This window comes from Pyrenophora tritici-repentis, chromosome 9, assembly GCF_003171515.1.
Source record: "Pyrenophora tritici-repentis strain M4 chromosome 9, whole genome shotgun sequence".
NCBI lineage: Eukaryota > Fungi > Ascomycota > Dothideomycetes > Pleosporales > Pleosporaceae > Pyrenophora > Pyrenophora tritici-repentis.
The window spans coordinates 1,962,759-1,974,502 of NC_089398.1; the positions used below are offsets into that span (position 1 = coordinate 1,962,759).

The 11,744-nt window shown below is 52.1% G+C and overlaps 5 protein-coding genes across 5 annotated transcripts; 2 read left to right on the forward strand and 3 right to left on the reverse strand.

Annotated features, from left to right (window-relative positions):
* Positions 1 to 994: 994 nt before the first annotated feature.
* On the forward strand, positions 995 to 1,329 carry PtrM4_151100 (uncharacterized protein; the record flags this gene model as incomplete). Its single annotated transcript, XM_001938456.2, has 2 exons — positions 995 to 1,137; positions 1,203 to 1,329. 2 exons carry the CDS (start codon positions 995 to 997, stop codon positions 1,327 to 1,329), a joined length of 270 nt encoding a protein of 89 aa, XP_001938491.2.
* Positions 1,330 to 2,389: 1,060 nt separating this feature from the next.
* On the reverse strand, positions 2,390 to 3,220 carry PtrM4_151110 (GTPase SAR1 and related small G protein; the record flags this gene model as incomplete). Its single annotated transcript, XM_001938455.2, has 3 exons — positions 2,390 to 2,712; positions 2,771 to 3,038; positions 3,191 to 3,220. The coding sequence occupies 3 exons, from the start codon at positions 3,218 to 3,220 to the stop codon at positions 2,390 to 2,392; spliced, it is 621 nt and encodes a 206-aa protein (XP_001938490.1).
* Positions 3,221 to 3,700: 480 nt separating this feature from the next.
* Positions 3,701 to 5,718, reverse strand: PtrM4_151120 (putative atp synthase regulation protein nca2 protein; the record flags this gene model as incomplete). Its single annotated transcript, XM_001938454.2, has 3 exons — positions 3,701 to 4,919; positions 4,968 to 5,651; positions 5,702 to 5,718. 3 exons carry the CDS (start codon positions 5,716 to 5,718, stop codon positions 3,701 to 3,703), a joined length of 1,920 nt encoding a protein of 639 aa, XP_001938489.1.
* Positions 5,719 to 6,303: 585 nt separating this feature from the next.
* On the reverse strand, positions 6,304 to 8,058 carry PtrM4_151130 (NagB, 6-phosphogluconolactonase-Glucosamine-6-phosphate isomerase-deaminase; the record flags this gene model as incomplete). Its single annotated transcript, XM_066110079.1, has 6 exons — positions 6,304 to 6,591; positions 6,641 to 6,814; positions 6,865 to 7,236; positions 7,293 to 7,441; positions 7,496 to 7,542; positions 8,030 to 8,058. 6 exons carry the CDS (start codon positions 8,056 to 8,058, stop codon positions 6,304 to 6,306), a joined length of 1,059 nt encoding a protein of 352 aa, XP_065960062.1.
* Positions 8,059 to 8,946: 888 nt separating this feature from the next.
* On the forward strand, positions 8,947 to 10,572 carry PtrM4_151140 (MFS-1 multi-domain protein; the record flags this gene model as incomplete). Its single annotated transcript, XM_001938452.1, has 3 exons — positions 8,947 to 9,525; positions 9,588 to 10,210; positions 10,260 to 10,572. 3 exons carry the CDS (start codon positions 8,947 to 8,949, stop codon positions 10,570 to 10,572), a joined length of 1,515 nt encoding a protein of 504 aa, XP_001938487.1.
* Between the last annotated feature and the right edge of the window lie 1,172 nt (positions 10,573 to 11,744).

Here is an 11,744-nt window from a genome sequence, read left to right on the forward strand (position 1 = left end):
AAAGAATAGTCTGTGTGTTTATTTTGGGGTCAGTCTGGGCTAGAACGGACCAAGAAAGTAGCAGCCACCGAAGGGACCGTGATGTGATCGGCAATCTTGGCTGTAGTAATCTCGATGCCGATCTGCCACGTATTCGCTACCAGAACCCTCTGGACGGCCTCTGTCACCAGTTATATATAGACATGTTTATACTTGGAAGAACATCTCCGCGGCTACCAATATCCTTACTGCATGCCGAGATACCCGAGAGAGCAAGCGATGAGTACGAGGTATGGCCGCATGCATGGCTATTCAACAAATCCGTGCATGTTAGTTACCAAAAGTCCATTCGGTCTGGCCATGCTAGTCAGGCACTTTCTTAGTGTGATCTCGATGCAACTGCAGGGAACGACGAGGAAGCGGTGTGGAAGCTTCTATGGCTACTTGAACATGATGATCGATAGAGTGATGTGGATACGGGATTATCGTATTTCGAGGACGAATTCACACCCCATCAAAACACAATGGTTGGCTGAGTGAAGCTGATACGTAATACAATAATCCTAAAAAGGCAGATCTGCTACAGACGAGGAACGAAAGTATGACCGCAACCAAGTATAGCCCACCGAACATGTCTGTCAGCGAAGTTACACCGATGTAAACCCGGGACGACATGTCCAACAAAAAAAACGGCCGTATAAATATACCAAGCCGATATTCCCCATCTACAAACTCCATCACTCAGCGACCTCAGCTACTCGATTCAATAACACCACCTCACCTCCACCCACCACCCCCACCACCAACAGCAACCATGCGTTCCCTCACCCTCACCGCCCTCTTCGCCTCCGCCCTCGCAGCAACCTCCTCCCTAGACTTCACCATCAGTGACTACAAATTCCAAAGCGACGTCGACGGCCCCACGCGCGTCAACTTCACCCTTAGCACAGAAGTCAGCCCACGCATCTACTGCAACCTGCGACGGGACCAACGCCAATTCGCCGGCATCCCCGCAATGGCCGGCCCGTGCACGTGGGACGAAGGCCCGTCCGAGGAAAACTTCCAGTACTTCTTCTTGCTGACAAAGACGGATGATGGGCAGACGCCGGCGAATCCGACCGGGTACAATGTTACACTTTGGCACCAGGTTCCTCCCAAGTAAGTTGCATACCTATTTCAAAACGGATGGTTATATGGCTTTTTGCTGACGTGATGTGCGATAGCCCGTCTCTTACCGGTCGCCATGATATCGTCGTTCCGACTAAGTGCTGGTCTAATATCATTGGTATCCTTGATTGCGCCCAGGACAGCGAGGAGTACAAAGACCAGTTTAACGTGGTTGTTGGTTGATTTGGAATCTATACCGCGTAGTAAGTCATTACAGAAGGGGGCGAGGGGATGTCTGTTGGTTGCAGTGGATGGGTGAAAACGTTAGAAGTAAATGTAATAGAATAATATTAATACTTCGCAGTATATTTTTTGTTGACGATGTAATGTTTGTGAATGTGAGTGTAAGAATGTGGGCAAGCTATGATTCTAACACTAGAAGTTTATCTCTACGTATCTTCATCCTTTTATTTCACTTCCTTCCTCCCCCCCCCCCCTTTCGTATAAAACCATATCTGCCCCCTCATTCCTCCATCCTACAGAACTCGCCAGTCCATGTGTATATCACCTAGCATTCATTACATTCCTTTCTTTTGCAGCCATGCGGGTATTCCTTATGGTCATAATAAACAGTGGCGGGGGAACCATTTCGACAACTTGTTCTACTAGTCACCATCTTTCCATCTTTTTCATGTGTTTACAAATATTCAACATATAGACTGGGTAAGCATGTCGCATCGCATCGCACCCCCCCCCCTAGGATCAGGTTCTAAGAATAAAGAATCAAGCTTCATAAAACCATATCATCCCCCCATAACTTCCCGCATCAAGATTGCCATACACAAGATATTGACGTTGTATTGTCATTACTAAAAAAACGTGTAATGTACTATAATAATGAACTAAGAAAGAAAGAAAAACTCCCTCCATTCTCTTTAACAACCAAAAAGAAACGCCTAAGAAGAAACTCGCAGGAAAAAGTAGTAGTACTAGTAGTAGTAGTAGTAGTCATGATAACCCAACGAGACTCTCGCTCGGAGTGGCGAAACTTATCCATCGTATGTATCATGGTCATGAAAATCTCTTTCTGTCTGTCTCTCACACAGATAGTGGCCAGGATATTAGCCAACTAAACCATCCACCCACCTTTCAACCCCTCGCATGGCCAGAACAAGCAACATCATATCTGCCACCTTCGTACACGTGACCAGACACCGCTTCTTTCCCCCATTAAGCTAGCTAGCAACCACCCTCCTCCCACCCTCTCTTTCCCCATGACTCACTCGTCCGTCCATCCACCTTTCTAACAGCATTTCCCGCCCATACCCGCGTTCCCGCTGTCAGGCCCACCGACGTCGACTTTAGGAGCAGCTGTCTGGTCCGTCCTCGCGGTATCAATAAGCCTCTTCTTGATATCGCTGGCCAAGCTGTAGAACGCCTTGTCAACGTTGATGTTGCTCTTAGCCGAGACTTCGAGAAAGGGGATACCGAGTTCGTCAGCGAGGGCCTGGCCCTGTTCGGTCGAGACGGCGCGCTTCTCCTCCCAGTCGCACTTGTTGCCGATGAGGATCTTGTTGACGCCTTCGGTGGCGTGTTGTTCGACGTTTGAGAACCATGTGCGTATGTCTGTAGAGTGTTAGTCAGCCAGTCAAAGAAAAGTAAACCGTAACTTCTGAGAACGTACTGGTGAAGCTCCTCTCATCCGTGACATCGTACACGAGCAGGATACCCATGGCGCCCCGGTAATACGCCGTGGTAATAGTCCGGAAGCGCTCTTGACCCGCGGTATCCCATATCTGCAGCTTCACGCGCTTGCCGTCGAGCTCAATAGTGCGGATCTTGAAGTCGATGCCAATGGTGGTGATGAACGAGGGCGTAAACGAGTCTTCGCTGAAGCGCAGCAGGCAGCACGACTTGCCTACGCCCGAGTCGCCTATGAGGAGCAGTTTGATCTGCGCGGCGGGGAAAGCTACTTGTTAGTGCCGTTCTTTGTATAGTTACGTACTAAGCGGTGGAGGGGGAGGAACAACCCCAGAGTCCAGCGCATATGTATGACGGTAGGGTGGGTGGGCGCAAACAAGGGAAATACAGAGGCTTAGCTTACGAGAAAGTCATAATTCCTGGAGCCTGCCATGTTGAGCAAACGTGGCGGTTATGCGGTATCGAGAGTGGGTTGGAAGTTGGCAACCCGCCGGTTTGGGCCTGTTTACGAGGAGCGGTCGGTTTGCGATGGCGGAATGTGAGGCTTGGGATTTGGTCGACTTTGCAGCAGGACGTCGAGTATGGGGTCGTGGTGGGGACTGAGATGCTGTGTGGGTAACAGCAAGGCAGCACAGCAAGACGGCGTTGGAGGGAAGCGTTCACAGGTGCCAGCGTTGGACGTTGGCGCTAATCGTCCGCACGGGCTCAGCAGCCGTCACTGTCGTCCGCGACAAGTGACGACAACAGCCAGCTCGGTGGCAACTTACACGTTTGGCCTGACGCGGCTATCGTCGCTCAAATCACGCATGCGAAACATGGTCCATCATGAGGCGGGTGTATAATGCATTGGGCTGGCTATATACGCTGACCATGAAGCGGCCGCGCGGCTGGGGTCATCCCCGCCACGATGCCCTCAAGTGAACCATTTCGAGTACGCCCACCGGATGCGCTCCACCACCTTTTGCTGCCTCTGCAGCCCGCTCCGTACATCGACGAGCTCATCAATCTCTACCAGGAAGTCTTGGAATATGCGTCGCGGTAGGATACCGCTCGCTGCTTGGCGCAAAAGATGCACCTCGCAGAGTAGTAGTCCATGGTCCTTGTACGAAATCTCACCGTCTTCCGTAGGTGTTGCGCCAGTCAGGATACGATCAATGTTGCGGAGAATGAGCAGCATGCGACCTTGCCTTGCCCACTGCTGTACGCCTTTGCGACTGCTGAAGACGCCTCGAAGCCATTGGTAGGCGCCGATGCTTACGAGCACACCGGGTGTGAGACCGATAAAGCCAAAGAGAAGCTCCTGACTCTTGAGGATGCTGTCAATACCGCTCATAGCGACTTCAACGTCGACTTTGGTCTTCTGAACCTGGATAAGAAGTGCACTGGCCAAGTTGCCCACAATGGCTCCCTTGACCGGGCTCTGGATGTCCTTTTCGTACGATCTCAAGACAGTAGTCAGATCGCCCTCGCGGACTTTTGCTTTGATATCGGCAATCTGTGTCTCATTCAACGCTGGGCCGTCGGGGTTCTTGATGGCGAAATCCACCACCATGCGCTCAAGGCTTGCGCGGTCAGACTCCAAGCTGCGTTTGCTCATAATCGACACTTCGCTATCCTCGTTGTGGCGGATGGTTCCAATTATTCTCATCGTAGGTTCCACCACCCAGTTGGCCCAAAAGTCAATGACAGTCTGCCCGAATTCCCGGATCCATGCTGCAATCTCTTCCTTTCGGTTGACAAAGATGCGCAAAATGGTGGTTGAAGAGACGAGGAGTGCAGTTGCAGGGAGCCAATAGCGGATGAGACGAGAAGGACGTCCATTCTCCTTGACGGAAGCGTTGAAGTTTGCCGTATAGCTAGGCAAAGCAGTGTGGAGTAGATATTGAAGACGCTCTGCTACGTCTGCGGGGTTCACTGAGTTTGCGGTTTGTTCGCCAGAAGGTTCATATAGTGAGTAGAAGTCATCGTCCTGTGTAATGGCTGCAACCGAATCGTCAAACTTATCGACAGAAAGCTCCGCAGCATTCACACTTTGGATGACGGCGTCCATGAGGGCAATGTTTTTGGACATGACGCTCTTCCACCTTTGTGTGCCAAGTAGCGTGGGTGACTGTGTCCCGTCATCGTGTACACTAGAATTGTTAGTCATCAGTGGTTTCTTAGACCTACTTGTGACATACCTCTCGTTGCCCAGACCTTCACCTAGCAGCACGCCAAGCGCATTTGCATTGACCAGTCGTATCTTGCGCAGGGCTGCTCGCTTTCTCCTGCCTTCGTTCCGTACGAGTGCGAGCGGACTTACTACCCTCCGCTGTATATTTGCGATACTCCGCTCTTGCACTGCATCCTTGACTAGGCCGTAGAACTGGCTCCATCCAACAGCTAGTTGGCCGCCTCTTGAGCGCACATCGTGGTATATCTCCTGCGACCACTTCCACACCCGGACCGGTGATGTTTGTATCGAATACAATCCGGCAAAATGATACGTGGAGAGAATATCGTCCCAATACCACAAGTCGTCCTCGAGAGGAATCGTCTGTTCCAAGATTGTGTTCAGAATCTGGCCATAGACCTGTGTCGTCGCCTTGCTGACCAGCAGCCATTCCAACTCGTGCTCATAGCTCGCATCCTCCCAGGTGCTGGCAATGTTGGCGCGCTGTAGCGTCTCTGATATTCTCGCTACAGGTACAAGACTGTGTTTTGTTGAGGTGGTCGTGGAGAGCGACTTGATGAGGTTCTGTAGATGGGCAATGCGGGTAGTCTTGGTGGGGTCATGGGCTTCCTCAGCCGTGATGGAGAAGCTTCCGGTTCTCGTCGACGACAGCTGCAGCCGGTCGAGCTGGCTGTCTATGCGGCGCACTTGGCTATCGCGGGGTCAGCGGTTGTTGTATCAATTGCATGCACTTTTACTTACTCAACCACAAACGACATGGTCAAGCGCGTCGACGCTCGCGTGGAGTGTGCGGCGGTATTTTTGGCATGAGATGATCTCGACCGGGATGACGCGCGCCTTCCCGTCGCCGACCTTCACTAGAGCCGTCCCGCGATCAACCGCCTACAATTTCCATCGACGAACGGTTCTAAATATGTTTCTTCTGTCAGCCGGTGATCAGAGCTCAACTTGTTCACTTTACACGAGATTGAATACGTGAACACGGAATGACATCTTTTGCCTACGTTTGTGTCAACCACTATATACACCACTCCAAACACAGCGCAGCCTCGAATGATACCGTAAACGCTTTCCAATGCTAATGCGAATGCGGTTCTATGATGACAGGTTAAAAAAAAGAAAACATAAACGGCTGCTTATCTAACATGTGTGTGTGTGTGTGTGTGTATGTGTCAACGGGTCAACTCAGCCTGTTTGTATCCCCCTATCCCCCACAGTCTAATGCTAAAGCGAACGATGCCTTGATAACCTGGAAACCGGCCCAGGGGCCTCTAAAGAAATGAAGATGAAGTTGCACTCTCTTGCTAACTTCTGCACAGCAAGTCCTAACAAGCTTGTTCAACTCAGCCCACGACGCGAGCGCTCATTCGGACCGAGGGTTGATCTGCGATTTCATCCAATTCCACGGAACGCAATGCGCTGACGTCTTCGTCCGACAAGCGAGCGCTCATTGGCTCCAGGACTGGGCTTGCTGAACGAGAAACATCGAATTGCGGCACAGTCAACCTGATACCGTTATTCTGGGACTCGGGGGCTAGCAAGGTACCCTCGTCCACGAGCGAGTCACGCTTTCTGGGAAGCTTCTGGCGCATCCCTAGCTCGTTCCCTACCATTTCGATGCTCTTGAAGTACTATGGCTGTTAGTCTCGGATGTTGGGTACGGGTCATTGATCGAAATACCTTGACTGTCTTGACCTGCAGTTCCAAGGTGGCGTCTTCGTCGACGACGATCAGGGGGTGCGGGTGCATCTGCAGACAAGAGAGCGTCCACATGTGATTCACACCGCCCTCGATGCAGCGCTGGAGAGCCAATGCTTTGTGTGCGCCGGTGATGATGATGACAACTTCGCGTGCCTGAAACATGTGAGCACCTGCTGTACACCCATGGGTGGCTGTGCACTTACGTCGAGTACTGTTTGGACCCCAACCGTCAATGCCATGCGAGGCACTTGGTCCAGGTTATTTCCGAAGAACCTCGAATTGGCCAGGATCGTATCATATGCAAGCGTCTTTACGCGCGTGCGGGACTTTAAACTGGAGCCTGGCTCGTTGAAGGCAATGTGCCCATCAGGTCCGATGCCGCCAAGAAAGAGTTCGACGCCACCAGCACGCTGGATCTTGTCTTCATAATCCTGACATTCAGCTTCCAGATCGGGTGCGTTTCCGTTGAGGATGTTGATGTTGTCTGGCTTCACGTCGACATGGGAGAAGAAGTGCTTGTACATGAAGCTGTGGTAGCTCTCCGGGTGATCACGTGGGATGCCAACATACTCATCCTAGTCTGGTCAGCCCACTTGCTGTGAAACATTGCAACAGGGGCACAATATCATACCATGTTAAAGGTAATCACATTTCGAAACGAAATTTCGCCAGCCTTGTGGCGTTGAACGAGATGTTCGTAGATCAGTACGGGACTGCTTCCCGTTGGCAAGCCGAGAACAAAGGGTCTCTCCTCAGTAGGGTTGAAGGTCTTGATGCGCTCTATGCTGAGGCGTTAGCTGACTATGCAAGGACGCAAGGTAGAACGAGGCTGACCAATAACATAGTCTGCAATATATTTGGATGCCGCTTGCGGATCGTCTCTGATGATTAGCCGCCTGGATGCGGTAAGCCAAGTTTCAGACGTTGATGGACTGCATTTTCGTACATGATGTGTGCTGGTGTTGTGTTACTTGAGGATTGTGTACTGGTGTGTCACTTGCAGAGCGTTTGGATGAGGGGAATATGGGGCGAGTTTTGCAGCGGCTCCCGAACGATTTCTATCACAGCATCGGGAGATTCACACCACCGCGTCACTGCCGGTCAAGGTGTGATTGCAGGTTCCCTTTGTCAGAAATTGACTTGCAAGCGGCCAAAGTTGCCGGATTGGAAACGATTTCTGATCACCTCGGTGGGGTAGAGGCCTTCTCGTCCAGCACATGGCAGCACGTTGCGTTCGGGGTGCGTCATACGATGGACGGCCAGGCAGTGTTACACCGTGCCTATCTGCGGAAGAGGCCGAGGAGAAGGCATCGTGGCATGGCCATGTAACGCGAGCATGCGTGACGTCCATCCCTTCCAAAAACTCACGATAGATAGCAATGGGTTCTATCGGACATGGCTCCGATGCTAAGCCGCAGTGGTAGATAGTGAAGTGTTGATAAGGCCGCGAGCTGGTGGAGCATGTGGGCGTGACGATGTTACATGTGTGGCGGGGGAGAGCGTTGCAACCAGGACATCAACAGCCGCTCCCGTATGCATATGTGTGGCCGCATCGGATGCGGTCTAGTTGATCTTTCGCGGGCCCTTTGGTCTAGCATCGTCCAGTCGTCAGTGTCGCGATTCAGTACCCAAGCGTGTGGGAATAGGATCCATGCACGGCCGATAAGCAGGGCTCCGTCGCCCCGCCCAGTCCACCCCAACGCTCGATATGCGTCCCGAGAACCGATTACGTCCCCAGTCGGTCAGCTGTAGCGGGCGCTGGCCTGCTGTCACCCTGGCCTCTTGGTACAGTAAGGCCTACTTACAGGCTGCAGCTCGGGGCTGGGGGGTCGCGCAGACACGGCTCATGGTTGGCGTTTGACCACCACCAATACTAACGCCTTGCACACGACCGCTCCCATTTGGGGGCGTGTATCTTATCCTCACCAAGGCAAAGGGTTGTCGCGTGCTATTGCCTGGCTCGTCTACCCCGATGCAGGTAGGCTGTGGAGATTTGGCTGTGAATGGGCCGTGTCAAACCCTAGCTGACAGATGCTTAAAACGAGCTGCCCCTCGCTTTTACCACGCACCACCACTTTAATTATAGCCCGCGGTTAGAGGCCTGGGCTTTGAGCATTTCGTATCTTTATTGCGCCCTGCCCTTGACGCCTTTCCGCGACGTCTTTTGAGTAACTGACCGCCTTGGTCCGTCGCAAGGCCCAATTTCGGCACCCTCCTTTAGACTCGCCGACACCAGCCTACTGAGCACTACACCCAACCTTGACTATTCCATTGCGTCCACCACCATGGCCACGAGCGAAAAAGACGCGCTTCCGCACGCCGTCAGCTCACCCGAGCATTCGCTGACGGACAGCAACACGCTCGATCTCCCAAAGTCATGGATGTACCGGCGCATCACCGTCGCCGGCTTCAAGCTGCCATGGTTTGCCTCGCCACCCATTCAGCTCGTCATCGTCTCCTTCGTCTGCTTCATGTGCCCAGGCATGTTCAACGCTCTGAACGGCATGGGCGGCGGAGGCCAGCTTGACCCGACCGCCAACAACCGGGCCAACACGGCTTTGTACTCGACTTTTGCTGTTGTCGGTTTCTTCGCAGGAACCTTTACCAACAAGCTCGGAATCCGCACTGCTTTGTCTTTTGGCGGTGTTGGCTACTCCGTATATGTGGCTTCTTATCTCTGCTACAACCACACCCAGAACCTAGGATTTACTACTTTTGCCGGTGCATTGCTCGGTGTGTGCGCTGGTCTGCTCTGGTGTGCCCAGGGAGCCATTATGATGTCCTATCCTCCAGAGGCTTCAAAGGGTCGCTACATTTCGTGGTTTTGGATGATCTTCAATCTGGGTGCCGTTATTGGCAGCTTGGTATGTGACCCCTTGTGCAACACGGACTCTTGTTTTATTTTCCCGTTGCTGACCTGTTCTAGATTCCGCTAGGCCAGAACATTCACACTAAGACTGCCGGTACCGTCAACGACGGTACTTACGTAGGCTTCCTTGTTCTGACCATCATCGGCGCCGCCCTCGCCTGGATCATGGTTGACGCCAAAGATGTCATCCGTGCTGATGGGTCAAAGGTCATCGTGATGAAGCACCCCTCGTGGAAGTCGGAGATTGTTGGTCTCTGGCAGACCTTCTTCACCGACGCGTACATCATCTTGTTGTTTCCCATGTTTTTGGCCTCCAACTGGTTCTACACGTACCACTTCACCGAGATCAACGCTGCGTACTTTAATGTCCGCACGCGAGCCCTCAATGGCGTTGTCTACTACATCATGCAAATTGTTGGCGCTTACATCTTTGGTTATGCCCTTGACATCAAGGGCGTCCGCCGAACCACGCGTGCCAAGATGGCATGGGGTGCGCTCTTCGGGACCATTATGATCATCTGGGGGTTCGGCTACATGTTCCAGAAGACATACGACCGTGCCTGGGCCGAAAACGAGAACAACGAGAAGAAGGATTGGTCTGACCCCGGTTACGCTGGTCCTTTTGTTCTCTACATGTTCTACGGATTCTCCGATGCCGCTTGGCAAACCTCGGTCTACTGGTATGTTTGAAGCAAATTACTCGATACGGTTGTTGCTAACACAGAACAGGTTCATGGGTGCTTTGACCAACAACAGCCGAAAGCTCGCAAACTTTGCTGGCTTCTACAAGGGAATCCAGTCTGCCGGTGGCGCTATTACCTGGCGTTTGGATGATATTAAAATCAGCTACATGACCATGTTCGCGACCAACTGGGGGCTTCTTGCGGGAAGCTTGATCATCGCCCTTCCCGTTATTCTCTGGAAAGTCGAGGATACTGTTGCCGTCGAGAAGGATCTTGAGTTCACAGACGAGTCGCTTGCGGATGTGACTCCAAAGGCTCACATACGTAATCATTCGAATGACACGGCGGAAAAGGTATAATCCATACCAGAGAATTTTACGATTGGGATACAAGGGTCAAGGTTGGGGGTGTTCGGTGCTTCTTTATGATACCTCGATTGGAGTTGCATGGCGTGATTTCACTGTACATGGCTTGGCAGAGTTATGATTCTTGTTGCTGGTAACTCTAGCTTTAGTGCCATTCACAAGTCTCTGCATGATAGCACATTTACTGTGGGCATAGCATTGGAAGGCAAAATGCGCGCGGTCGACACGGACAGATCCTGAATAGTATAATTTACCAATCTTTTCAACTTGCTTTTTGTAAATGTGTGTCGATCACTAGATATGCGTACATGTTGCATAGAATGGAGCACTCATCTCGGCGACCAACAACATGCAATCATCTCTCTAGTGGCAAACCCTAACGTTAGTGGTCAGTTCAAAGGCGGTCAGCATCTGACTGCCTTATCAGACTCAGGATATAGCGGCACAAATCTGCACCTCAAGAGCTAGAGGTCCGAGGGTCACACCCCAGATATCTGTATTCAAGCACCAGGCCACCTATGGCCACCTCCAGACTGCAAGGTCGCACCATGTCGTGTAATTATAATGAGCCATGTTGGATCAGACACATGAGCATTGCCACGCACAGGCCACCTGAAGACATCTTTTACTCGTTCTCGGCCGCCATGTCTAACCGCGGTACTAAGTACCGAACAACTACTTGCGGCAAAGGCGTCCCATCTGGCTCCACGAGGGTGGGCACACCATTGTAGTACAGCGGGGTATGTGTTGTTAGGCAATTTCCCGAGATGCTCCAGTGGCCGTTGCGCAAGTAGCTCGAGACGCTTGGTCAGCACTAAGCCAAACTTCCTTCTTAAGATGTCATGGTATACCACGTGTATAGCACCAGTGACGTCGGAAAGCGGTTCGGGGCGGCGCAGAGTTGGTGGTACTGAGTGCTAAATATAGACGGCGATCTGAGCACGTGCTCGTCCCCACTCGACATAATCTTCGTGTCGTCTCGTCTTCCACGACGGCTGGTTACACGCAAACATAAAGGTCGTTGTGAGTGTGCAATGATCGCCACTGTCGCATGAAGGCTGCAATCTGGATGAGGCACGCAGCGCCATAGCCGTCGACCAGAGTCCTATCGCCTACGCGTACGGCTAGATTTGCGGTCCCAATGCAGGCTAGCGGGCCTCGCCGAC